We start from the raw sequence: 24,532 nt of genomic DNA on the forward strand, positions 1-24,532 counted from the left end.
AAAGTTGTTCAGTGGTTAAGAGCGCTGGCTGCTCTTCCAGAGGACCCTGATTTGATTGCCAGCACCCACATGGTGGCTGACAACCATCTGTAACTCCAGACTTGGGAAATTTGAGCTCCTTTTCTGGGCACCAGGCATGAAGATGGTGCACTGATATGCATGCAAGAAAAGACCCAGATACACAGACACACAGACCCAGACGCACAGACACAGAGACACAGACACATAGACATAGACACAGACACACAGACACACAGACACACAGACACACAGACATACACACACACACACACACACACACACACACACACACACACACACACACACACTAGATTTAAATAAATAAATTTACCCAAAAACAAGTATGGCCTGCAATCCCAGCACTGCACTGAGGAGAGGGAGTGTCCTAGTTAGGGTTACTATGGCTCTGATGAAGCACCATGACCAAAAGCAACTTGGGGAAGAAAGGTTTTATTTGGCTCACACTTCCGCATCACTGTTTGTCATTGAAGGAAGTCAGGGCAGAAACTCAAACAGGGCAGGAACCTGGAGGCAGGAGCTGATGCAGAGGCCATGGAGGGGTGCTGTTTCCTGGCTTGCTTCCCATGGCTTGCTCACTCTGCCTTCTTATAGAAGCCAGGACCACCAGCCCAGGGATGGCACCACCCACAATGGGCTGGGCCCTTCTCCATCAACACTAATTAAGAAAACACCCTACAAACTTGTCTACAGCCTGATCATTTGGAAGCATTTTCTCAACTGAGGCTCCCTCCTCTCTGATGACTCTAGCTTGTGGCAAGTTGACATAAAACCAGCCAGTACAGGTAGGCAGGAGTGATGATCGGCCATGCTTGATCTTGACAATGTAGTGACTTTGAGCCCAACCTGAGCTACAGGAGACTGCCGAGAGAGAGAGAGAGAGAGAGAGAGAGAGAGAGAGAGAGAGAGAGAGAGAGAGAGAGAGAAGGAGGAGGAGGAGGAGGAGGAGGAGGAGGAGGAGGAGGAGGAGGAGGAGGAAAAGGGAAAAAGAAAAAACCGACTAGAGGTCAGGACGAAGGTGATGTTTGAGTTCTGGCTAAGGATTCTTTAATTCAGGGGAGTGGAAAGTGCTTTAAGAAGGTACTCTAATGTTGCCGGGCGGTGGTGGCGCACGCCTTTAATCCCAGCACTCGGGAGGCAGAGCCAGGCGGATCTCTGTGAGTTCGAGGCCAGCCTGGGCTACCAAGTGAGTTCCAGGAAAAGGCGCAAAGCTACACAGAGAAACCCTGTCTCGAAAAACCAAAAAAAAAAAAGAAGGTACTCTATATCAGGTAATGTCCTTCCAGTCACCTGTATGTCTCCTCAGTTCCTCAAGAGGAGTCAGTGGCCATCTTGTGTTGACTGTTTTCTCTCCATCTTTCTCCAATAGCTTTAGCTTCTAGACCTAGATGACAGAAACAGAATTTGTTTGCTTTATGTGTATGGGCACACTGGCTTTACCTTTATATATATATATTTAAATAAATACATTAAATAATAATGTATATACAAATAAATAAATAATACAAATAAATAAATACATATATTTATTTCCTATGTAAGTCCATGAGTCAGCTAGCCTGGAATACATACCAAAGGAAAATAAGAAACTTGTCCCATGGCAGTAGGAACAGCCAGAAATGTCATGGGGTACAGACACACCTCTTTTGGAAAAGTCAGGTGTGAGTCAGGTTGTATGGGTATAGCAGGAGCCAGGAGGACACTGGAAACAAGAGGAAGTGACTGGAGATGAGTCCTCCTGCAAACAGGGAAGTAAGGGAGATCCCAGAGCCAGCAGAGACTGCTAACGTGGAGGGAAACGGTAAGCAGAAAGCAGCCTGGGGGAAAGGAGTCCACACCTTGCCATGATGGAGAAGGAGATGTGATCACAGGATCACAAAAATGTCACCAGTACTTACTTTGGCTTTGCCTTGGCTCCCAATCCTTGGTTTTACAAACTACCAATGGGGCAGGAGCCCACAGAAGAACAGGGAAAGAAGGGGGAAGCGTGCCGTTTGTGACTTCACTCTTGTTTTGGGAATACATGAAGGAACTAAGAAAAAAGTAGGCAGAGGTGACCCTCTTCATGTTGGTGAAGCAGTCAAGTTCCCATAAGTAAAGGGACAAAAGACACTTAACCGCTGCCAGGCAGTGGTGGCGCACATCTTTAATCCCAGCACTTGGGACAAAGAGGCAGGCAGATTTCTGTGAGTCTGAGGACAGCCTGGCCTACAAAGCAAGTTCCAGGATAGCCAAGGCTATACAGAGAAACCCTGTCTCAAAAAAACTAAAACAACAAAAAACAACAACAACACAAAAACAAAAGCAAAAAGCAAAAACAAATAAAACACTTAACCATGGCTTAGTCTCAGCTGCCTTATGTGTGAAATGTGCTCAATTAGAAAAGCAACTGGGGCCAGTGAGATGGGTAAAGGCACTTGGCGGCAAGCATGAGGGTCTGAGTTTAATCCCTGGGACCCATGTGGTAGAAAGAGAGAAACAGCTTTTGCAAGTGGTCCACTGACCTTCACATATGTATCATCACAACACACATGTGCACACACACACACACACACACACACACACACACACACACAGGACAAATGTGTGTGTGTGTGTGTGTGTGTGTGTGTGTGTGTGTGTGTGTGTGTGTTTATCTAAAAGAAACTCAACTGTCCTGAGGCCTGGAATCATACACCAGCACACATGGTCAAGGCAGCACAGTACCTCCATTTTTTGTCATGGGTCTCAGCGCCCAACCTACAGTGCTAAATTGGGGCAGGCTCCAGCCACTCTGTTTGCCCCCTTCCCTTCCCTAAATTTGAGCCAGGACCATGCTGTGTCATGGGAATGGTGGATGAGGGGAGGAAGAAGGCATCCCAGTGAGCCAGGAGAGGAGAGAGGGAGTTAACTGCTTCACCTACCCATATCACACCGCACAGCCACTGATCACAAAGGAGCATGGGAAAGAAAAGTGATTAGAGAGCTTGTCTTCCAGTAGAATACAATAGCCTGCCTTATCCTGAGATGGCTCCGTGGATAAAGATGCTTCCTGCTAAACCAGACGGCCTGAGTTCAACCCTTGGGACCCACATGGTGGAAGGAGAGACCCAACTACCTCCAAGTTGTTCTTTGATCTCTTCTCTATGGCACATGTGCATACACACACACACACACACACACACACACACACACACACACACACACAGGAAGAGAGAGAGAGAGAGAGGATGCAGTAAAAATATTTTTGAAAGAAGGTCCTTAAATAATCCCTGACAGGCCACTAAATATTTTCAATCTTAAAAAGAGATAGCTAAACTAAGAGTGCTTCACACCTTTAATCCCAGCATTCAGGAGGCAGAGGCAGACATGTTTCTGTGAGTTCAACCCCACACTGGTCTATATAGCGAATTCCAGGCCAGCCATAGCTAGAGAGAGCTTGTCTCTTTTTATTTTATTTTTTATTTTTTTTTTACGAGCAACCAAGATACATCCTTTAAAAATCGCATTGCCAAGATACAGGAAGTGGGGTCCAGGAAGAGATGTCTTCAAAGATCACCAAGCTTGCTAATGTCTGACTACCTACTTAACAGTCTGAGGCAGGGGTATTGAAAGGCCAGCCTGGACAACTTGGTGAAAGTTATCTCAACAGGGGCTGGGGTGTATAGCTCAGCTGGTGTAGTACTTGCCTGAGTTCCAACCCTAGCACAGAATGAAACCAGGCCTGAAGGACCAACTAAAGGTGGAGGAGGAGGATAAAATTAAAGTGGTTGGATAACTAGCAAGTTTGATGCCAGCCTGGAATACATAAGACTCTTTCTTCAAAAAAAAAGGGGGGGGGGAGCTGAAGAGATGGTTCAGTGGTTCGAAGAACGGACTGCTTTTCCATAGGACCCGTGTTTGGTCCCCATCAACATGAGGTAACTCCCACCTGCCTGTAGCTCCTGCTCCTTGAAGTCCAGCACTTCTAGCCTCAGGAGTACACACTCACAAACAGATAGACATGAAATAAAAACAAATTTACATATCTTAAATTTTTGATGTGTGTGAGTGTTTTGTCTCCATGTGTCTGCATCACACAAGAGCTGAAGCCAGAAAAGGGCACCAGTGACCCTGGGAATGGAGGGACAGAGGAGGGTTGTGCGCCACGTGTGGTGAGCCACGTGTGGTGCTGGGGATCAAACCCGAGTCCTCTTCAAGAACAGCCAGTGCTGGAGCTGGAGAGATGGCTCAGTGATCAAGAGCACTGGCTGTTCTTCCGGAGGACCGGAGTTCAATTCCCAGCACCCACATGGCAGCTCACAACTCTCTGTAACTCCAGTTCCAGGGGATCCTGACACCTTCACACCAATGCACATAAAATAAAGTTAAATAAATTTTAAAAAGACAGAATGTCATTGACTCAAAACAAAGAAACAAACAAAAAACAAAACCAACCAACCAAACAAACAAAACCCAGTCAGTGCTCTCAACCACTGAGTCATCTCTCCAACCCCTAGAATAAAATACAAACAAATATATTCTGAGCTTGGATATGCATTGAAATGCCACTGAAAATCCACACTCCCCTGTTAAGTCACAGACACTCAAGGAAGACACAGGAAGCGAAGAAGAGGTCGGCCAGGTGGGCTGTGGGAACCGGGTGGTTTCCTGGCCTCTGCTGTCCTCTGTAGTAGTGTTTCTATTGTAGTAAAGAGGAACTGAGACTTCTACAATGCCCTTTACTGTTTTAATAGCCTGATCACAAAGGGTCAACTTATAAACGTGACCAGGAAGTGAGTCCACTCCCATGCCTGAAAAAGTCCAAGGGGGAAATAGGCATCATGACTGTGACTTTTTTCCACCCCCTGGCATGGGCATCCAGACAAGATTCTGTTTCGATTTTCCTTTATTTTGTCATTTTTTATACCATTACTGGAATGGTTTTGAACAGTCCCAGGCTATTTCGACAACTAGGAAATCCCAGGGGCTAGGTATGTCGCTCAGAGATAGACTGTTTGCCTAGCAAAGAGAGGCCCGAGTTCTGCCCCAGTTCACCTGCTGGAGTTGCCCCTAATTGTCTCTGCTCAGACCTCCTCCTCCCTACCACACCCACCCAAAGCTGTCCAGCTTCAACCAAGGTCAAGAGGGAAGCAGTGGAGTGGCAGATATAGAAGTGACATTATATGACAGGAGAGGGCACAGAATAAGGCCGTGAGATAAAATCCTCCATGTGACCTTGGCGAGCTTCGCCTCTGTGGGTTTGTTTCCTCCCTAAAGCTGGACCCAGCCACGGAGCGGTCCACGCCCTTGACGGAGTGGGGCTGGCGGAGTGGGGCTCAGTGGCCTTGGTCGCTGGTCTCAGGCCACACGGACATGTGTCCGCTCGTGCCCGCCCGCCCTGCGCCCTGCCCTTGGAGCGGGTTTCCCCGGCAGAACCCGGGGCCTCAAAGCGCACGCGGATAGACGCACCCCAGAGCCCGACCGCATCCTGCATCCGAGGCGTGCGGTCGTCCCATTGGACAGTAAGGCCCTGCAGGGCCGCCCTGCAGCCAATCGCGGCCGTAGGGCGGAGTTTTGCCTGCCGCGCGCTGGGGGCTCGGGCGGATGCTATAAGCGCTGCGGCGGCGGAGTCCAGCTTCTTCTCGAGCGTCCGCGCTGACCATGCAGGAGCCCCTGCTAGGAGCCGAGGGTCTGGACTATGACACCTTCCCCGAGGCGCCCGCGTCGCCGAGAGAGAGGACGCGGGCCGGGTGAGAGTCACAGGGCGTGGGGGGTGGGAGATTTGGGTGGCCTTATCTCCAGCAGGCTGTCGGCATACATCTTGGGCGGTCACTGACTTCTGGTGAGTGACCACCAAGAGTCATCCGGCTCTTTCTTGCCGCATGCTCGCAAGTCTTATTTAAAGAGCTGGTCCACCATAGAGACTCTTCTAAAGGAATACTGGGTGGAGTCCCCCGCCTGTCACAGATAGGGATAGGATGAGGGTCTTGCCGAAGATCACAGAACAAGCTTTGAGCAGCACAGCAGGAAGGAGAACCTTTTCTGGAGAAAAAAGGGCCCCATCCACAGCTGACACCCTGGGGACTTCCCAGAGCCGCTGCTCAGGCCGCAAGGAGGTACCAGCTTGACTGGCCCTGGACCCAGGCTTCTCCCTGCTATCTGCTGAGCTGGATGGCCACGGGGCTCAGGGAAGGCAGCAGTCTGGGAACCCAGGATCCAGTTAGAGGACTTGACCCTGGTCCTTTGGTTCCACCCCATCCCCCACCAGGGCCTTGCAAAACAGAAGGGTGTTCCTGGCCACCTTTGCTGCTGTGCTGGGCAATTTCAGCTTTGGGTATGCCCTGGTCTACACGTCCCCAGTCATTCCTGCGCTGAAGCTTTCTTCTGACCCAGCACTACACCTGAACAAAATCCAGGCATCCTGGTTTGGGGTGAGGCCTGTTCTCTAAGCCAGGTGGGGTAGTAGGGGAGCATGAACCCATTCAGCCTGTTTACCACAGGGCACTAAAAATCACTCAGCCGTGGCACCTCCCCTAGAGCCCCCGTACCCCTCCCTCACACACTCCTGTCTGCTAGTGGTGATGGCAAGACCCATGAGGAAGTGGCATCCTGCAGAGATGTGGGGAGGGGCTGACGGGAAGATTTCCCAACCGCATACCCAAAGCCAGGCTGCCACAGCAGAGCTGGCATCCTCCCGGGTATCTGGAGGCGGGAACACCAGGTGCCAGAGGGATGAGAGGTGTCATCTGGAGGACAGAGTGTGGCCAAATAGAGAAGAGCCCAGGAGCCCAACACTGTAGCATTAGAATGTCAGTAGACCCTGAGTTAGAACTGCAACTTGACAACCACACTGGAAAGATTTAGGGTCCCCTGAGCATTTCAAATGGGGTGGGCACGTGCAGGGCACACACAGCACGTGCCAGATACTTTGAGAAACATTTTCACTCCTGGATCAACCTATGCTCTCCCCATTACACAGCCAAGAAACTGAGGCTTAGACAAGCCAAGCTATGTGTCCTGGTCCCACTGCTCATGAGTAACAGAGTCCAGGCAAATCCTTTATTCTACAGCAAATCCAATGACCCCCCACCCCCACCCCCACCCCAAATCTTAAGGTCCTGGGCCTTCAAGTCATGGAGTTCTATTAGGTAGAATGGGAGCCATGGAGAATGCACTTGGGAGGCAGAGGCAGGATGATCGTGATTTTGAGGCCTGCTTGAGCTCAGAAAAATAATGGACATTCCTGGGCAGAGCCACTGTGTAGAGGTGGCCCCACCACACCTCCAGAACAGAACAGTAGTCCTGGCACCCTCACATATCATTGTCCACAGGCTGCTGTGGACAGGGGAATCTCTACCAATGAATGCCTGGCTTCTGGGTCAGCCCTGGGAAAACTGTCTCTAGGCTCTGATGAGAGTGAGAACGCTTAAGGCCACTGTATCTTCTTGCACTCCTGCAGTCCGTGTTCACCTTGGGTGCCGCAGCTGGGGGCCTCAGTGCTATGGTACTCAATGACCTCCTGGGTCGGAAGCTCAGCATCATGTTCTCGGCTATCCCCTCAGTCATTGGCTATGCACTCATGGCTGGTGCCCATGGCCTTTGGATGCTCCTGCTGGGGAGGACGCTGACAGGCTTTGCCGGGGGACTCACTGCTGCCTGTATCCCGGTAAGGCCGGATGTCTCCACTGCCTCAGGGATGGTCTAGGCCACCCCTGCCTCTGAGCCTTTGCTCAGTGAGAGTGTGTGGGGTCCCTACATTGCCCAGAGAACCTCAGCTCCCTCCAACAAAGAAGCTGACATCATTGTCACCAAAAGCTTCCTATCCTGTGTTTTGACCTCAGTTCAATGAATTGCTCAACAGAAGAAAATCTGCATTGAGCAAGGGATGTGAAGGGAAGTTCCCCCCTCCCCCAGCCCCAGCTGCTTACCTCATGCAGTACTCCATACAAAAACCTGTCCTCTGACCAGACCCAGAGGGAAAAGGGGTCACTAGGAGAATTACAGGCACCTGGCCTGAATACCCTGGGCTTGGTTGGGTCCCAGTGTCATAGTCCATCTGTGTGTCTCCCTTCCCACCCCCACCCCATCAGAGCTGAGTGCTTCTGCATAGTTTTCTGCTAGGGAAGGGAAGGTCAGAGCTGTGGTCAGAACAAGACCCCTGTCAGCTTCTCTAGGCTCCCAGGCCCCTCTCTCACTCTAGTGGGCCCAGAAACATGCATGCCCACTAAAGCCTCAAGTGGGGACCTGTGTCTTGCAGGTGTATGTGTCTGAGATTGCACCCCCTGGTGTTCGTGGGGCCCTGGGTGCCACACCGCAGCTCATGGCCGTGTTTGGATCCCTGTCTCTCTATGCCCTCGGCAAGTACCATCCTGCAATCCAGCATGCAGGTTCTGGAGATTAAGGGTTTGGGGGAATGGAATTCTTCCTGAAGAAACCCAGCAATGATAGGCAGGACACTTGGCTTCCTAGCCTCCATGGGTATCACATCTCTGAGCAGTGAAGCCTGTCCAGCAGGAGCCTCAAACCACCTCCCCACAGCACTAAGACTGTCTAGTATCCTGTTAGTCCATGAGAGAAACCCATACAGGAGCTTGCCTGCCTGGATGACGGGGGGGGGGGGGGGGGGGGGGGGGGGGGGGGAGTGAGAGCCCCGTGCCCAGCCTGCTCTACAGTCTCCCATTATACTGAGACCATTTAAGAATATCACTCTAGTACCAGGGTCCAGGCAATCCCTGCAGCATCCCCATTGCCTCTGTCTTCTACAGAGACTTGGGCAATCAGGGAAGGCTAGGCCGGGAGAGCAGCAAGGTTACTCAGAGGCCCCAGCCCTTCACCAAAGCTTCTCTTACCAGGTCTTTTGCTGCCTTGGAGATGGCTTGCTGTGGCCGGGGAAGGGCCTGTTCTCATCATGATCCTGCTGCTTAGCTTCATGCCCAACTCACCTCGCTTCCTGCTCTCAAAGGGCCGGGATGAGGAGGCGCTGCAGGCGCTGACCTGGCTGCGAGCGGACTCTGAGGTCCACTGGGAGTTTGAGCAGATACAGGACAACGTGCGGAGACAGGTGCAGTATGGGTGGGACTGGCTGATCAGGCCGTGTGGCCTTGGACATTCGCTAGGCCTGTTTGGGCCTTGGTTGCCTTTCCTCAAACAGAGTGGTTCTTGCTAGTGTGCAGAGCCCAGGCAGCCTCCAGAGGCTGGGTCTCTCTTAGAAGAGGGGAGAGGGAGGTCTCCCTTAGACCCACAGGTGCCAAGAGAGGGTGGCCAGGGCTGGAGAGCCTGGCATAGCCCCTCAGCAGCAGCTTTGTGTTCCAGAGTAGCCGAGTGTCGTGGGCAGAGGCCCAGGACCCCCGCATGTACCGGCCTATTCTCATCGCAGTCCTGATGCGCTTCCTGCAGCAGCTGACAGGCATCACACCCATCCTCGTGTACCTGCAGACCATCTTCGACAGCACGTCCGTGGTGCTGGTGAGAACCCACCTGGCCAGCAATGCCCAGGGTCCCAGGAGGCTGCTGAGGAGAACACAAGCAGCCAGGGAGTTAGGTGGCTGAGACCCAGACACCTCTGATTCACAACCCTGCCTCAATTAACATTTCCCTCAAGTGAAGTTTAAATGTTTTAAACTAGACAGAATAACAAAGGAAAACAATTTAATAGAATGTGGAGCTCTTGGGACCATGGCCCCAGGCTCAGATCCCAAGTGGGGCCGGTGAAGTCCCTGAGAGCCCAGTTGCACCCCCCAGGTTCTTCCCGCAATGGGGTTTAAAGATGCGGATGGCTCAGGTCTACCATCAGTGCCCAACAAGGGTCTCTGCCCCCTGGGACTGGTAGCAGGCATAGCAGATAGGCCTGTGCTGGGAAACCCCACAGAAAAGGGTTGGCTGTAGAGAGTGCCCAGGGCTCCGTCCACGTGATGACTCATGGCAAAAAAAGACAGTGACTCTCGACTTAGGTCTGAGGACCCTGAAATGCTTTAGGGTCAGGGCAGGGCACGGGGCCAGGTCTCTCAGCCCAGTGCCCTGCCCCACAGCCCTCCCAGCAGGACGCAGCCATAGTGGGTGCTGTGAGGCTCGTGTCTGTGCTGATCGCTGCTCTCACCATGGACCTGGCGGGCCGGAAAGTCCTGCTCTATGTGTCAGGTGAGTGTCCCCACTGTGATGTGTGCCTTTTACTCCTACAGCCACTGTGTGGACTGGGATCTTCAGGCCATACCCAAGCTTCCCTCGCACATGGTCCAGGACCTAGCGAATGGCAGCTGCTCCAGACAGGTCTGCTAGAGCTCTAGGAGCACAGGAGCCCACCCACCTAGCTCAGCAGTGGCAAGAGAACCTGAGCTTGCCATTCTGTGTTGGGGGTGGGGGCTTGCCCCTTCCACAGGCCAGCCTTGCCACCCAACAAGAGGTGCTGTGGGGCTTGGAAAGGGCCTCGAGCTTGGAGGGTCTCGGTCCTGAGGCGTCCGTGTTTCCACAGCGTCCATCATGTTTGCTGCCAACCTGACACTGGGGCTGTACGTCCAGTGTGGCCCAAGGTCTCTGACCCCCAACGGTACTGTGGGACTGGAGATCATGACCCTGGGGGACACCGAGCAGTCCCCAGCTACATCCTTCAATTATCTTACTCTGATACCCCTGCTGGCCACCATGCTCTTCATTATGGGTAGGAACACCCTGGCAGTGGTGACACCTGGGATGGGCTGTTGGGGGGCGGGGGGAGACAAGGGTTCTATTACTGTCCTGGTTTGCCTAAGAGGTGGGGGAGCTGGAAAATAGGGCCTCCTTACAACCCAGGAGACACAGGCAAGGCAACTTGAGGGTCCCCAGGGCCTGAGCCCAACTGCTCCCCTCTTCTCGGCAGGCTATGCCATGGGCTGGGGGCCCATCACCTGGCTCCTCATGTCTGAGGTCCTGCCCCTGCGTGCCCGTGGTGTTGCCTCGGGGCTGTGCGTGCTGGTCAGCTGGCTCACAGCCTTCGTCCTCACCAAGTACTTCCTGCTGGCAGTGGTGAGTGTTTGGCCCCAGGACTCCCGGCTAGAGTTCTCCATTAGCATCTCCCTTCAGCGTGGAGAAGAGCCCAGGCCCTTTACAGGCTAAGAATGGCCAAGTGATAGCACAGCCAACCAAGGCCATTACAGGAACACACTGGGGGGAGGAGGGATGCTTGGGGAAATCAGGTTACCTCCCAGCCCAAGGATACAACCCAGATCAGCTACATTGTCTCTTGATCTACTGGATGCTAGGCTTCTTCAGTGTAACCTTGCTACCTGACTATAGCATGGTGTGAGGTCCCTCCTAAACACACCTAGCTCCCAGCCCTGCAAGCCAGCAGGCCCTAAAAACACCTGAATGCTGGCTAGCTCCAGACTCTACCAGGGGAATCCAGCTGGGTTAGTGCCAAGCCAGAACCTGCCCTCCCGACTCAGTGATTGAGGTTAAGAGGAGGGCTGACACAACATGCTGCCCACCAGGCGCTATAAGCATCCTGGCGCTCGGGTGTGGTACCTAAGAGAGTGGAGTCTCTGGGCAGGACGGCCGAGGGGCAGCTTGGGAGTAGTCGGGAAGGCTGGGAGGTTTCAGAGCAGAGCAGTGGCCAGATGAAGGCCCCACAGGCTGCCAGTACTGGCTGAGCCCATGGCATTCTGGCTGGGGGCTCTGTGTTTAGTGGCTCCCTCCCCAACTCCCCACTGCAGAATGCCTTCGGCCTCCAGGTGCCTTTCTTCTTCTTCTCCGCCATCTGCCTGCTCAGCCTGCTCTTCACAGGCTGCTGTGTGCCTGAGACCAAAGGCCGCTCACTGGAGCAGATCGAGGCCTTCTTCCACACCCGCAGGATGTCCTTCAGGCCCTAGTCGGGGCTTGCCTGTAAGGGGCCAAACCACCCAGGCCAGGCCTATGCACTGGCCACAGACTCACGCCTGCAACCAGGAGCAGCAGCATCCCTGCCATCAGCCAGAACACATTTCCACCTTGGGACAGGCAGTTCACCAACTCTGGGGCTGGTAGGCCCCAGCTCAGGCAGCCTGGGGTGCTGTAATCCCTCGGCTGAGACTGCAGGGGGCGCAGGCGGCCCAGCCCCACACTGAGCAAAGGCTGTGCCCAAGGACAAGGCTGTCAGGGGACCTGGGGTTTAGTTCCTCACCCCTACAAGGGACACTTCCCATGCAAGGCCATGTTGAGGACAGAGAACAGGGATGGAGGTGGCAAAGTGGCTCTGTACAGGGACATCGTTACAGCATGCTGTTCTGACCAACCGGCCATGAGGACAAGGTCCTGCACCCACATGGGTCTGGGTATCTTGGGGAACACTGGACTTCCCAAGGCCAGAGTACAGGACCCAATCCAACCTTGGGATACCTCTAGTCTGCAAACTGTTCACTGTTTTTCAAAATAAAAGGAATTGGCCTCAGGGAGGAAAGGGGAGTGGGATCTATTCCAGGGAGAAGCTCCCTACCTCAGCGGCCAGGCTACCCTCACACGCAGCCCAGACTGCCAGGGAACTCTGGACGTGATCAGAGTGCAGAGAAAGCAGCAGACACCGTGGGGTTGAATGCCAGCTCACCCTCTACGGATAGGCTACCTTCTCTGAGACCCTGTGAGCAGCTCAGAGGGTTGGCCCAGCTGACAGACAGGTTCCCCTTGCCAGTCACAGGCACTGAAGACAGATGACAGGTAGACTGTGCATACCAACTACAGCCTTGCTTTACTCCAAATGTAAGCTAACTAACAAACACGCCAGGGGGTGGGGGGCAAAGGAAGTCACAGAAGACAGCCAGACACAGGCAAGAATGGGGCCTAGTCTGGGCTAGACAGTGCCCATGCTCAGAGGCAGGGCAATGGGCTCCAGAGCCACTGTGCTTCCAGGAACCTCAGAATGTGACTGTCCCACTCTGGTCTATGTCTGAGGGCCTCTACCTTTACACCCCACCCCATGCCTGCTCAGTACAAAATGGGTTTCCCCAGTGGGGTGCAATCTTAGTATAGATGTAGCCAGCGAGTTCCACTGCCAGGGGCAAAAGTGACCTGAATCTCATGCCTATACATGTAACCAGAGGGGCAGGTAGGGCCTTGCTCCTCCTGGGAGGTAGACAGGTCTTACTGTGAACACGGCCCCGACACACACAAACATACATACACAGAGCCCTTGAAGCCCATTCCTGCTTGAGAAAAATAGCCTCAGATGAATCCTGAAGATACATGTTCCACCAAGCCAGCTACACTGTAACATTTCTGCTACTCTGGGGTTCAGCATGGCCAGGCTCTCTGGAAAACTACTGCTGTCCCCAGAGCCCACAGATCAAAGCGCCTCTACCCTAAAAAGAATACCCACTACTCCTGGCCCCAAACACTGATGACCTAGAGTCCCTAGAAACTTGACAACTCTGGGGCTGGGTCCCATGGAGCAGGCCCAGTTGAAGGTCTAGTGCAGGAGGGAGGCAGGACTTAGCATTTTCCACGTCATTCTCAGTCAGGCCACCAAGCATGTGCCTAACAGCTAAGGACCCATCGAATTAGCCACTAGTGCCAATATCACAGGACGGTAGGGAAGGACAGCAGTGCAGAGGAGGGTGAGGGACAGCCAGGGCATGCCAGTTTCAGGGTAGCAGCAGCTCTCCAAACCCTAGCCACGCAGGCTTACTCACCGTGGTCTGGTACCTGAGACAGGGCCAGCTCTGTGTGAGAGGTGGCTCTGGTCTCTGCCCAGCTCTTCAAAGGCTACAGGATGCCAGAGGCAGGTTGGGAGGAATACCTGAGGTCGATCCCTACTAATAGTGAGCCTGTAACCACTGACAAAGAAGTTCTCACTGCAGGCTAGCAGTACACACCCCCAACACACACATACACACACACACACACACACACACACACACACACACACACACACACACACACACACACACTTCCTAGCACCAAAACCTGAGCTGGGGGAGAGGCAGAACCTGGAGGTCAGGGTAAGGCCCGTGGGAGATGGAACAGCAAGGTGTCCTGAAATAGCTTGTCCAAGGCACCAGGGAACTTCCACCCAACCCTCTGGCCACTGCCAAGGCTACTCTTCTGGCCAGGAAGCTGCATCCTGGAAGTGCTGTAGATTCTCAAAGGACCAGCCATCTCTCCTGCTCCTCAGGACAATGTTGTACTCATCCTCTGCGCTGAGGACAGGTGCATGGGGCAGGACTGGAGCATCACCCGCCAGCAAGCACAGATCTAAAAAGGATGAAGCCTGAAGTGGCAGGAGCCTCTTAACCAAGTGAGGACCAGTATGTTCAGGAATGGCTGCTCTTAGGTCTGGGAAGGGCAACCACACAGGAATCTGCACCACAGGCTGACAGGAATGAGTTCATCCCATCCATGCTATGGCCCAGGTCTTCAGTACCAGCGGGGCAGGAGCTCCAGGCTCAGTAGGTCCAGAGAAGAAGGTAGGCACAGGAAGACTTGAAGCATGGGGACTTGCAGGGACTCCGCTTCCAGGCCATTTAACGGAGTTGACACTCAGCCTTCTCCAGACTTCACACACAACCTACTGACAGAAGGCAATGCCCCTGCCTCACTTCACAGCTCTCCCTCCAGAGTCTCAGCCAGCCTCTCCTCATCTGCCTGCTGCCTCTGCTGCTGGATCCGAGCATAAGAAATGGCATCACCCCTAGGGAGAGAAAAGTAGGTGTTTCATAGGCACAGCCCTCCCACCGCCAACTCCCGGGTTGCAACCCAGGTATGACCTACAGGCAAATTCCCCCAGGACTGTGCTCCCCAGAGGCCACTGTCAGGGGTTAGAGGCCTTGTTACTCTGACAGGGGCACATGTTACCTGGCACTGACTGAGCTAAAGGGGAGAGGTGGCAGCTGGCTACAATGTCTGGTGCACACCTCATGGTGTGCAAGCCAGGCTAGAGGGCCCACCTAGGTTGTCCCCTGAGTTCTTGCCTCTGTTCCTGAGAGCACAAGTAAGTCACTTGTGGCTACTGTGCATAACTAGACCTAGGGTCCCACTCAGACCTTTCCCACTTGAGATGGGGTAGCAGAGGCAGCAGAGGAGGCCCCACCCTGGGGCTGGGGTGCAGACGCACTTTTTGCCCAGGGCAGAGAGTCCGTACAGCACTCCGGTGGCAAAGGCGATGGCGTTGCCCAGCAGTGTGGTCAGGGTCAGGCTCATGATGATGGGGACGATGGCCATCCTAGGAGAGAACAGAGGTCAAGGGTGCACTCCCACCCCATGTGCTGCCCCTGTGGTCCTCAAACTTCCCTTCTGGAGACAGAGTTTAAAACCACATCAGTTCTTTGTGGCAAGATCTGTGATCCACAAGGGGTTAAATAAAAAAAGGGCTGGGTCTATATGACCCCGTTATTCATTAAAACAGAGAGGCTGGGCCCAGAGGATCAGGGTATAGTTCATGTGTGCAGTCCCAGGGCTCCATCTGTATAGTGGGGTCAAACCTGAGATCCTGATGTCAGTATGAAGGCTGCTGGCCACTTATCCCACACCCACATCACAAGCACTGAATGGTCGCTCTCATCAGTACAGCAATCCTGGGCCAGCTGTACCTCAACAAGCAGCCTCTCCACTCCCCTACCCACCCCCACCCCCCACCCCCGCTCACACCCAGGGGAACACTGGACCCAGTGCAGCTCTAGCTGGGGCTTCAGTGGCAGGCCAGCGCCACCTGGTGGTGGGTCCGTTCCACCTAAGACCCTCTGCAGCTCCGTTTTGAGGGATGGAATTTTCCAACAAGAGGTGAATCCCAGACAGGCTGACCCAGGAAGATTCTGGAGAGGAGGCACCTGGAGCAGGAGGATGACACTGAGAGCCAACTGCACTCCTTGGATTTCCAGTGTAGATTTCATTTTAGCAGAAGTGCTTCAAAGTACGGAGGGTCCTTGACTTAGATGGTTGTGCTTGTGGTACTCAGCAGACATTGACTAGGGTTCTGAGTCCCAAGCTCTGTGGGCCACCTTATGAGGTGCCATGCAAAGTCACAATGCCCAGCGTCAGGGCTTTAAGCATGATGAAGGTTGGCAACAGCTGTGTTTGGTAGGTGAGGTGTGCTACCATGTTTTCAATAGGATATCTGTTTTATCAAAGTGGAAACTCGTCTTAAGTTGAGGATCCTCTATAATAAAATAATAGAAATCTCGAGGGAAAAGACCACAGGAGGAAAACCATTAACATTAAAGGCAAATAGCAGGCTGGAAAACCAGAATGGGAAACATAGTAAAGGAATCTGAGGTCTTTAATACTGAGAACACACAGCCTGTAAAGTCAGACATTAATTAAAGCTCTCACAAGAGCAGGACCAGAAACCTTTTGAGAAAGAAAATGAATGTGAATACACAAGAGGGTATTTTACTTCTTCGACAATGAGCATAAACGTGAAAGTGGCACTAGGCACTGGGTGTACAGAGGAGGGACAGGACACCCAGATGGCCTCTCGGGAAAGAAACGGAGTCACGTATGGTAAGATCTTTTGAATGCCCATAACCTTTGGTCTGGTAATTCCACACCTGGAAACATCTCTTAAGGATGTCATCATGGTAGTTTTGGCAGACAGATGTTCACCAGACTTGAGTGACATCAGCTAACAAATTAAGACAAAGGCAGTATGTCCAGCAGAATAAATGTGTTTAACATTAAAAAGAATGTCATAGTCTTTGTGATAATACTGAAAAATGTTGATACCACCGCCAGCCAAAAAAGCAGGTACAAACCTTATGAGCAGGTATAGCAGTTATAAGCATGTTAAAGATGAGCTTCAAAAGTGTCTGGATTCAGACTAGAGGGACACGTGCCAAAGAATTAATAGGTGGTGAGGTCTGGAGTGACCATTTTCTACTTTACAAGGACTTTTGATAAACATACATTACCGTGAGCATCATGACAACACATCTTAAAAACTCAAAGAAAGCCAGGTATGGTAACTCATGCCTTTAATCACAGCACTCAAGAGACAGAGAGAGAGATGAATCTCTGTGAGTTCAAGGCCAGCCTGGTCTACATGAGACTCTCTCAAATACACAGGGGGATAAAGGAAGGAGTGAGGAGATGGCTTAGTTGGTAAATGCCTGTTACCCATGCATAAGGGCCTGTTTGGATCTCCATAAAAACCCAAGTACTTCAGGGCTGATGAGGTAGAAACAGGGGAATTCCTAGAGCTCACTGGCCAGGCAGTCTAGCCAAATTTGCGAGCTCCAGGTTCAGTAAGAGATCCTGTCTTTAAAAACAAGTGGAAAGTGACTGAGGAAAATGTCCACATCTGGCTTCTACATGCATGTGCACCTACATAGAGGTATGTATGTATGCACATGTGCGTGTGTGTGCATACACATGCAAATCAAAGGACACCATGCTACACTGATTAGAACTTTGTGATCCAATGAGCCCTTTGGATTTAAACACATCAGAAAAACGCCAGCAAGCACACGCCCATTGTACATTCTCACTGCCGAAGCCGCTGAGCCTCCACCAAGCTTTGGTCTAACCTGATCTTAAAGATAATATTGGTAATTGTGATAAATATCACTGCTTCTCTGAGCTCTCATGCAAAAGCCCTTCTCTAGAGGTTTCTGTGTATTCCATTTATCTCGGAAGTGGTGCAGTCTTATGACACACTGTACTTGTCTGAACCAGAAGGAGAAAAAGCGTATTTAGAGGAAAATGGTGTTTTCTCTTCTGCAATCTCATGACATCTAGGTTGGCCACATTCCTTTCAAGGCTGCACAATATCCACACAGATCTACTATGACCTGTCTGGCAACTCCCAGCCGCTTCCCTGTCCTGTCCCCCCCCTCGCCCCCCCACGCACTGCTGCCAGCACTACAGATCTTGGAATACTTGTATGGCTGTAGCTGCCATCTGAGCCTCAAGAAAACAGCTCCTGGGTCCCGTTCTTTAGCAGCTGTTACTGGATGGGCCAGTGGCTGTGTGCACAGCTATCAAATAAAAACTTCTGCAGGAAAGAAAGGTGTTCCTGCCCCACCCACCTCACCAATACCTGCTTTAATCAGCAAGAGTTTGGAGAACCGTGCCATAGGGCCCACCCAACAGCCCCTCACCCGCAGTAGAAAACGGCCTTCTGCCAGGAGCGCAGCCGGTCCACCTTCTCAGCCACTGTGTTCGCAAACTCCACAAACTGGCAGCAGAAAGGTGCCTCACACAGCACCAGGATGAAGGCGTTCATGCTGCGGGGCAAAGGCAGAAAGCACAATGACAGCTGACAACCTGGGGCTGCAAAAGCCTTCATGCCAGTGCTCAAGGAACACCACCCTCCCACAGGCCCTCCGCTTCTGGAAGCACCTCGATACCACAAGGTGCCGGTTTCTGCCAAGCAGTTCGGCACCCCACCCCATCCCACTGCTGCAGCAGCATCCCTAACTGCCCAAGCATCCTGGAGGAAGATCCTTCCAACTGTGCAATGAAGAACTAAGACCCTTGCCTCGATATTATCCTGAGCCAGCAGCATGTTCATCCACAGAACTTGGCCACAGTGCCAGCTGCTAGTGGTATCATCATAGTCACCAACACAGTCATTGAGGGCAGGCTGTCCCCAGCAGAAGTGCAAGGGCTGGCTGCACCCAGTTGCTGAGGACTACTCATGGCCTTAGGCCTGGGACCACATGGGTCAGGCAGATAGATGCAAGGTAGTGGGCAGCCCATGCTGGAAGCTTCCACTCAGGTGCTTTCACTCCTTGCCCGGTTCCTGGGAGCAGCTAAGTTGCTGGTGCTGAAGGCCTTTGCTCCCATAGGTGGGTAATGGTCATGCTCAGACAGCTGGGCCTTTGCCAGGCCCCACATTTGGAAGGGAAGTGCCGATGATTAACAGTCTGATTAACAGACACAGCTCTTGACCACTGCCTACCTCCCCAACCCACCACGGCTGTCAGTCTTCCAAAGACCAGCTGTACAATCTGTACACAACCTCTACAGTCCCCATTCTTGCCACCTTGGGCCAGCACAGGCCTCTGTACACATCACCACAAGACCCAATCACCCTGTCCTGAGGCCTAAGGCAGTACCTATACCTTCCCCTAAATGACTGTGTAGCCCCTTGTAGGCACTAACAAATGCTAACGCACAGGGCTTCCCATGTGCCTTGAGCAGCCCTTACTCTGGCGCCCCTTTTCCTGGGATCCAGCTGGGTGATAAGGAGCTCATCTGTGGATGCTATAGCCACCAGTTCCATCTGGATCTGCCCCACTAACAAGCCCTGCTCACCGCCTTACAGCTGACCATCCTCTTCTCTCCCTCTTAGACACTCAACTCTGACCTTACATATCATGGCTCTGCAGCTCCCAGAGGGAAGGGTCCATTGTAGTAGACAAAGAGTCTACAGTGTCTGTCTAGGCAGGTGCTCAGCAACTGTATCTGTGACTTTATACCCAATAAAGACTCAGCTGGCTGTCCCCCTGGCCCATAAATGCTGTGGGAGCAGGAAGGGGGATTTGACCTGCATCACAGCCCTCAGACCCCACCGGGGCAGACCATTCACAGCTACTCACATCATCCACACGCCAGCTGCGATATTCAGAGGGTGGATGGTGACGCAGTTGAAGAGTCCAGAGATAGCACAGGCTTCAAAGCAAAAGACATGGGCAGGAGTTAGTGGAGTGTGTGGTAGAGCTTGCAGAAGGCGGCTTGGGCCGGGTGGTGGTGGCGCACGCCTTTAATCCCAGCACTCGGGAGGCAGAGCCAGGCGGATCTCTGTGAGTTCGAGACCAGCCTGGACTACCAAGTGAGTTCCAGGAAAGGCGCAAAGCTACACAGAGAAACCCTGTCTCGAAAAACCAAAAAAAAAAAAAAGAAGGCGGCTTGGGCAGACACTGAGAACTCATGGGGCTCCCTTTAGATGCTCAACACTAGGGTTTCCCTCAGCATCCCACCATCACCTGAGACAGCTTAGGGTAACTCAATAAGCCTACTTCCGAACCTCAAATCTAGCTACTTTCACACCTAAGGCTCTGATGGGCCAGCCCTTGGTTTCAAGCTATTATCAAAATCCCCTCAAGAGGTCAGGCCTGTTCTGCCTTCAACAAGAACCTTAGCAAGGGCCACCTATCGTCATCCACAAAGTAGGCTGCTCAAAAAGCTCTCTGACTTGGAAAACTCGATTCAGAGTTATTTGAGGTTGTTGTTGTTTATGCTTGCTTGGTTAGGAGTTTTGTTTTGTTCTGTTTTGTTTTGTTTGAGACAGAGTCCTACTCTGTAGCCCAAACTGACCTCAAACACTATCCTGCTTCTTCAGCCTTCTTGGGGTTGGGATTACAGACATGTGCCACTATGTCTGGCTACAGCTTGAATTTGGGTCAGGATAGAGATGCCTCTCATGATACACTGATGGGTACCAGGTAAGATCCAAATGACAGTTCCACATCGAAAACACCAGCCAAGTGACCCTGGGCATGTAGCCTTCTAAGTTCATTTTCTCTCCTACACATGGGCGTGTTGTGTCCCAATACTAGAACAGCAAGACACCATGAGGAGACAGTGTGTCCTCTTCTTCCCCATAATATAACTTCACTCCAGTGTGCAGCCTGAGGCTCCTCTCCCGACTGCACCCCAGGGATGCAGTCTGCCACACCTACTCACAACCTGCAGCTGGCTTCACCAGGAAGTCCTTCACCAGGAACTCTGGGAGCCTCTGAGAACATTCCTGGGAGCTGCCCAGCCTGGCAGGACACATGTCCAGGTTGTCGCCAGGGAGGGGCAGAGTGTTTGCCCTCTGAGCAACCAACTCATTAAACTTGCAGCAGTTCCATGGCACCTGATCCCTCCACTGGGCCTGGGATTCCACCATTTTCCTCTTTCCTGTGTTACACTATGCAAATGGCAGGAGAATGGACCAAATGACTGACTCTGAATGGCACAGCTCCTATGCCATAAAACCTCCTCCTCCTCCAATAAAGAACTAAGCAGCACACACCCACGTGTGACTCTGGCAGTGAAACTTCCGGGGCCACGGAAGTGAGGGACTACTCCTGCCTGTGTGTAGCTGGGCCTGGTCTCACCTGAGGGGCCCGCACTGCTGCCCTCAGCATTCCAGCTACAGCTCCACTCAGCCCAGGCTGTCCTACACAGACAGCTTTGGGGAGGACCAGGTCACAGCCCAGAGAGACGGAAGTCCTTTGACAACCAAGGACTCAAATACTCCACTTGGAGTGCTATGTCCTCCATAAAAAGGAGATGTCACTATACAATCCTTTCTTTTTTTTAGCTATTGTCTACCAATGCCTTTGGGACTGGAATAAATCCCTCCAAGGCCCCTCACTCTAAGAGAAGACAACCCTATGTCAGAGTGACTGGCTAAGACACAGCTCTTGTCAAAACCCCTATTGAATTTCTAAAGCAAAAACACTTTTTCTTTCCCCCCTGTGGTATGCCAGTACTCAAATCCTTGATGTCCCCAAATCTGAAGTCTCAGGGGACAATTGGAGTTAATGCCATGGGTCTCCTCTAAGGTTTCAACTATGGCTCAACCCAGAAGGAGGGTTGGGGAGACCTTCTAGGGTAGCATAGACACCCACTTTAGAAAGCACAGGACTGGGTGGGATTTCCAAAGTCAATCTAGAAGTCACCTGGGTCACTGATGGCATCACCAAAATGGAGGGAGGGTGGTAGCATGTAGGCCAGAGTCAGGATCTTCCTTGCTCCTGCACCCCTTAATACCACCTTAAAATAGCTAACTGCACTGGAGAGGATTTGAACTCAAGCTCAGCAAATTCTCTCAAGAGCTGCCTTACCAGGGCAGTACATACCTAACCCCACCCTATCCACCTGAACTTTCAGCTGGATCCTCTGGACAGATGGGACTCCAAGGTACTCCTTCAGGCAGGAGAGAAGATGGGTCTGCCCACCCACACAGTTTCTGCTCCTGTACCAGGTAGGCAATGGGATCCTCGGACCTTCCTTTCCTGAGACCAGCATTCCCCCTGGGCTTCTAGGAATTCACAATGAAAGGGACAGACAGGATTTAGGAAACACATTCGTTCAAAGGTCTGCACGTAAGAGGTGGGCCTGCCTTCCTCTTTTATCCTTTTGGAGTTCTCTGGAACCTAAACTTAGGGAGTGTGAACCAGGGCTTGGTGTAGAAGATACCAGGCCGGTGAGAAGCATTAGCAGAACGTGGACAGCTAAAGAAGCGAAGTCTAAATAGACAGTGAGAAACCCATGAGAAGCCGCCTCTCCCTCACCCCCTGCCCAGCCAGGGGGCCATCTACCCCCTGGCACCATCTGACCCTCAAGGAAAGTTCCCAGCCTGTGGAGACTTGCCCCCGCCCCCACTTATGAATAAGCTTTGCCCAAAGGCTGGGAACTAGGCAGTCCCACCCCAGCCCAGGTGAGCATCACCAGGACTGGGAGGACCAGGAAGAGGCAGACGCGCGTCCTCCGTGAGTCTCGGCTCCTCGGGACAAGGCCAGGTCAGCTCCGCCTCTGGCCACCGCGCTCCGGGAGGCAGAACGCAGGCCCGAGGCCAGGAGCCATGGCAACCCCGGGGACGCCCACTCCCAGGCCGCGGTACTCACACACGGCCCCCAGCACGCCCGCCAGGCGGCACAGCCAGCGGTACCACCACGTCATGCCCTCATCCTGTGCCGGCGGGGCAGGGCCAGCGGCCGCTCCGGCTGCCCCCGAGCCGCTCATGCTGCCGGGACGCTACGCTTTAGGAAGCGCGCAGCCCCAGGCGCGCACAAAGGGACGTGTCCACCCGCGCGCGGCCTTGTGGGAGAGGCGGCGATTAGCATAGGGGCGGACCCGCAGGCCAGTAGCGGCGGGTGGGGGAAGGCGGCGGGCGGGTGGGCCGGGGGGAAACTGGCGTATATTAGCATAAGGGGCGTGTTTACAATTCGTTCAGCTCTCCTCGCCGCCGAGATCCAGCATATGAGCTGCATTCGGACTGGCCTTTTCTTTTCCCAAGACTGGAAGACGTCGTCTAGAAGACCCTGCTCAGACGGCCAGAGAACCCCGCCTCGCAGTAGAATGAGCTTTCAAGCCCAGTTGGGGCAGGTTATGGGAGGAAAACGCCAGTCAGGTTTCCTGTATCCTTTATTAGCAACTGGGGCTGGGACTGATTGTCCGATCTCCACCTCCCAGCAGCCCTAGGCCTTCTGCACCTGGAAAAGGTCCCTAAAAGAGATTCCCTAAGGCCGGCAGGCATTAGAACCTCTCAAGAGGCTAGTGTTGCACTCCAAGACTGGTCACGTTAAGTGTAGGGTTGCCTCTCTTTCCGGCGGTTGGAGAGAAATCTAAGACAGAGCCAGACTGTTGTCCTGTTCTGGTGTTCTCAGTGGGATGGTCCAGTACTGACCCTGGAGGCTGGCATGCGCCTCCAGGAAACCAGGGCTAAACTCCAATTCAGCCTCGCTGCCTTCCGACTCCCAGTAGAGTGCCTGCTGCCCCCAAAACGTTGTGGTCCTCAGACTGTGGATATCCCTGATCTGGGGAGAAGCAAATAGCCAGGACAGGCTATGAGTGATCATTATCTAGAATTTATAGACTCCTGGCTACTTAGAGTCATGTTTGATTCTCACAGGAGCCCCCACAAGGGACACTATTCTGTCCAAGAAACTGAAGCTCAGAGACCTTGGGCCCCTTCCCCAGGACACATAGTCAGGTGCCAGAACTGGAATCCTGCTCAGGTCTGACTCTGGGGTGATCTGATGCCTTGTAGAGCACACAAACCCTCAACACTACCTATGCTCTTCTGGGAAAAAAAAAAAAAAAAAGCCAGGCATGCACATGATGCTTTCACCCTGGGTCAACAGGCAATCTACCCCCAGGAAAGGGTTCCCCTTTTCCTTCTTGCAGGTAGAGCAGCAAGCAGTTGCTGGTGAGTTAGTGGAGGAAACCCTCCTTCCATTCTTTCAAATAATTTTGAAGTTTGGGGTGAAAAACTGAAAGGGTCCCCTAAACCCAGCACCCCCATCCTTTTTCCTAGGGACAGCTCTCTAGAATCATATTAAAAGTCACCCCACTTTCTGTCCCCATCCTGGTGACCTCACCGAGACATAGTTGGCGTTGGTCCTCTTGGAGGCAGTGGCCATGTCACTGGCCAGGGCACGGATGGCAATGCGGGCCTGTGGGGCCACACTGATGAAGACCCGGCAGCTCTTTGCATTCCTCCCATCTGGGTTCCCTGGGGGACTCACAATTTCACCCCGAGGTCCGAAGAGCTGTCTGTCACATTCTACGGGCAAGAACAAATGGACTGACTGGCTGTGGGCCACCTCAGGGAGACGACTGATACCAGGGTGGTCCCTGGCAGGCTCTCCCCTCGCTGCCGCTGAGCCTGCACGCTGACCACTTCTAATAGACTAGCTGCAGGCAGTGATCTGAAAGGAGCAGGTGGGGATGGCTCAGCAGACGAAGTGCTTTGTACAAGCCTGACAACTTGAGTCCGATTCCCAGGATCCACATGGTGGGAGAGAACCTCTGACACCACCCCTGCCTGACAATACACACACACACACACCATTTTTTTTTTTTTTTTTTAAGGAAAGGAGGGCTTGTGAGTGCCAGCATATACATATAAGTCACCAGAAGCAGGCTGAGGGAAAGTGGC

The 24,532-nt window shown here is 52.8% G+C and overlaps 3 protein-coding genes across 8 annotated transcripts in view; 1 reads left to right on the top strand and 2 right to left on the bottom strand.

The window, feature by feature from the left end:
• Positions 1 to 5,573: 5,573 nt before the first annotated feature.
• Slc2a6 (solute carrier family 2 member 6) lies at positions 5,574 to 12,397 on the top strand. Of its 3 annotated transcripts, none has more exons than XR_008214987.1 (10): positions 5,574 to 5,750; positions 6,269 to 6,431; positions 7,460 to 7,666; positions 8,258 to 8,357; positions 8,853 to 9,061; positions 9,318 to 9,465; positions 10,029 to 10,137; positions 10,469 to 10,654; positions 10,853 to 10,998; positions 11,685 to 11,802. XR_008214987.1 is itself a non-coding variant. In XM_052723866.1 (10 exons), the coding sequence occupies exons 1-10, from the start codon at positions 5,662 to 5,664 to the stop codon at positions 11,838 to 11,840; spliced, it is 1,518 nt and encodes a 505-aa protein (XP_052579826.1). In that variant the 5' UTR covers positions 5,575 to 5,661; the 3' UTR covers positions 11,841 to 12,397. The 3 variants fall into 3 exon arrangements, 2 of the variants coding, with proteins under 2 accessions (XP_052579826.1, XP_052579827.1); XM_052723866.1 differs by having other exon boundaries at positions 5,575 to 5,750; positions 9,313 to 9,465; positions 11,685 to 12,397; XM_052723867.1 differs by lacking the exon at positions 6,269 to 6,431 and having other exon boundaries at positions 5,635 to 5,750; positions 9,313 to 9,465; positions 11,685 to 12,397.
• Positions 12,398 to 12,672: 275 nt separating this feature from the next.
• Cacfd1 (calcium channel flower domain containing 1) lies at positions 12,673 to 22,713 on the bottom strand. 4 transcript variants are annotated; one of them, XM_052723869.1, is made up of 6 exons: positions 22,497 to 22,610; positions 21,729 to 21,910; positions 19,476 to 19,548; positions 18,033 to 18,158; positions 15,053 to 15,160; positions 12,673 to 14,629 (listed from the first exon to the last, which is right to left on the bottom strand). In XM_052723869.1, exons 2-6 carry the CDS (start codon positions 21,895 to 21,897, stop codon positions 14,539 to 14,541), a joined length of 567 nt encoding a protein of 188 aa, XP_052579829.1. In that variant the 5' UTR covers positions 21,898 to 21,910; positions 22,497 to 22,610; the 3' UTR covers positions 12,673 to 14,538. The 4 variants fall into 4 exon arrangements, with proteins under 4 accessions (XP_052579829.1, XP_052579832.1, XP_052579828.1 ...); XM_052723872.1 differs by lacking the exon at positions 21,729 to 21,910 and having other exon boundaries at positions 22,497 to 22,705; XM_052723868.1 differs by having other exon boundaries at positions 12,673 to 15,160.
• A 503-nt stretch (positions 22,714 to 23,216) lies between these two features.
• The window catches only part of Adamts13 (ADAM metallopeptidase with thrombospondin type 1 motif 13), a 32,296-nt gene continuing 30,980 nt past the window's right edge, over positions 23,217 to 24,532 (bottom strand). The window contains exons 28-29 of the mRNA XM_052724403.1: positions 23,973 to 24,157; positions 23,217 to 23,408 (exon numbers count right to left, since the gene is read on the bottom strand). Coding sequence (XP_052580363.1) covers positions 23,217 to 23,408; positions 23,973 to 24,157 — 377 coding nt within the window. The remainder of the gene's footprint in view (positions 23,409 to 23,972; positions 24,158 to 24,532) is intronic.

The sequence above is a fragment of the Peromyscus californicus genome, unplaced genomic scaffold (assembly GCF_007827085.1).
Source record: "Peromyscus californicus insignis strain IS unplaced genomic scaffold, ASM782708v3 Scaffold_7__1_contigs__length_154581171, whole genome shotgun sequence".
Taxonomy (NCBI): domain Eukaryota; kingdom Metazoa; phylum Chordata; class Mammalia; order Rodentia; family Cricetidae; genus Peromyscus; species Peromyscus californicus.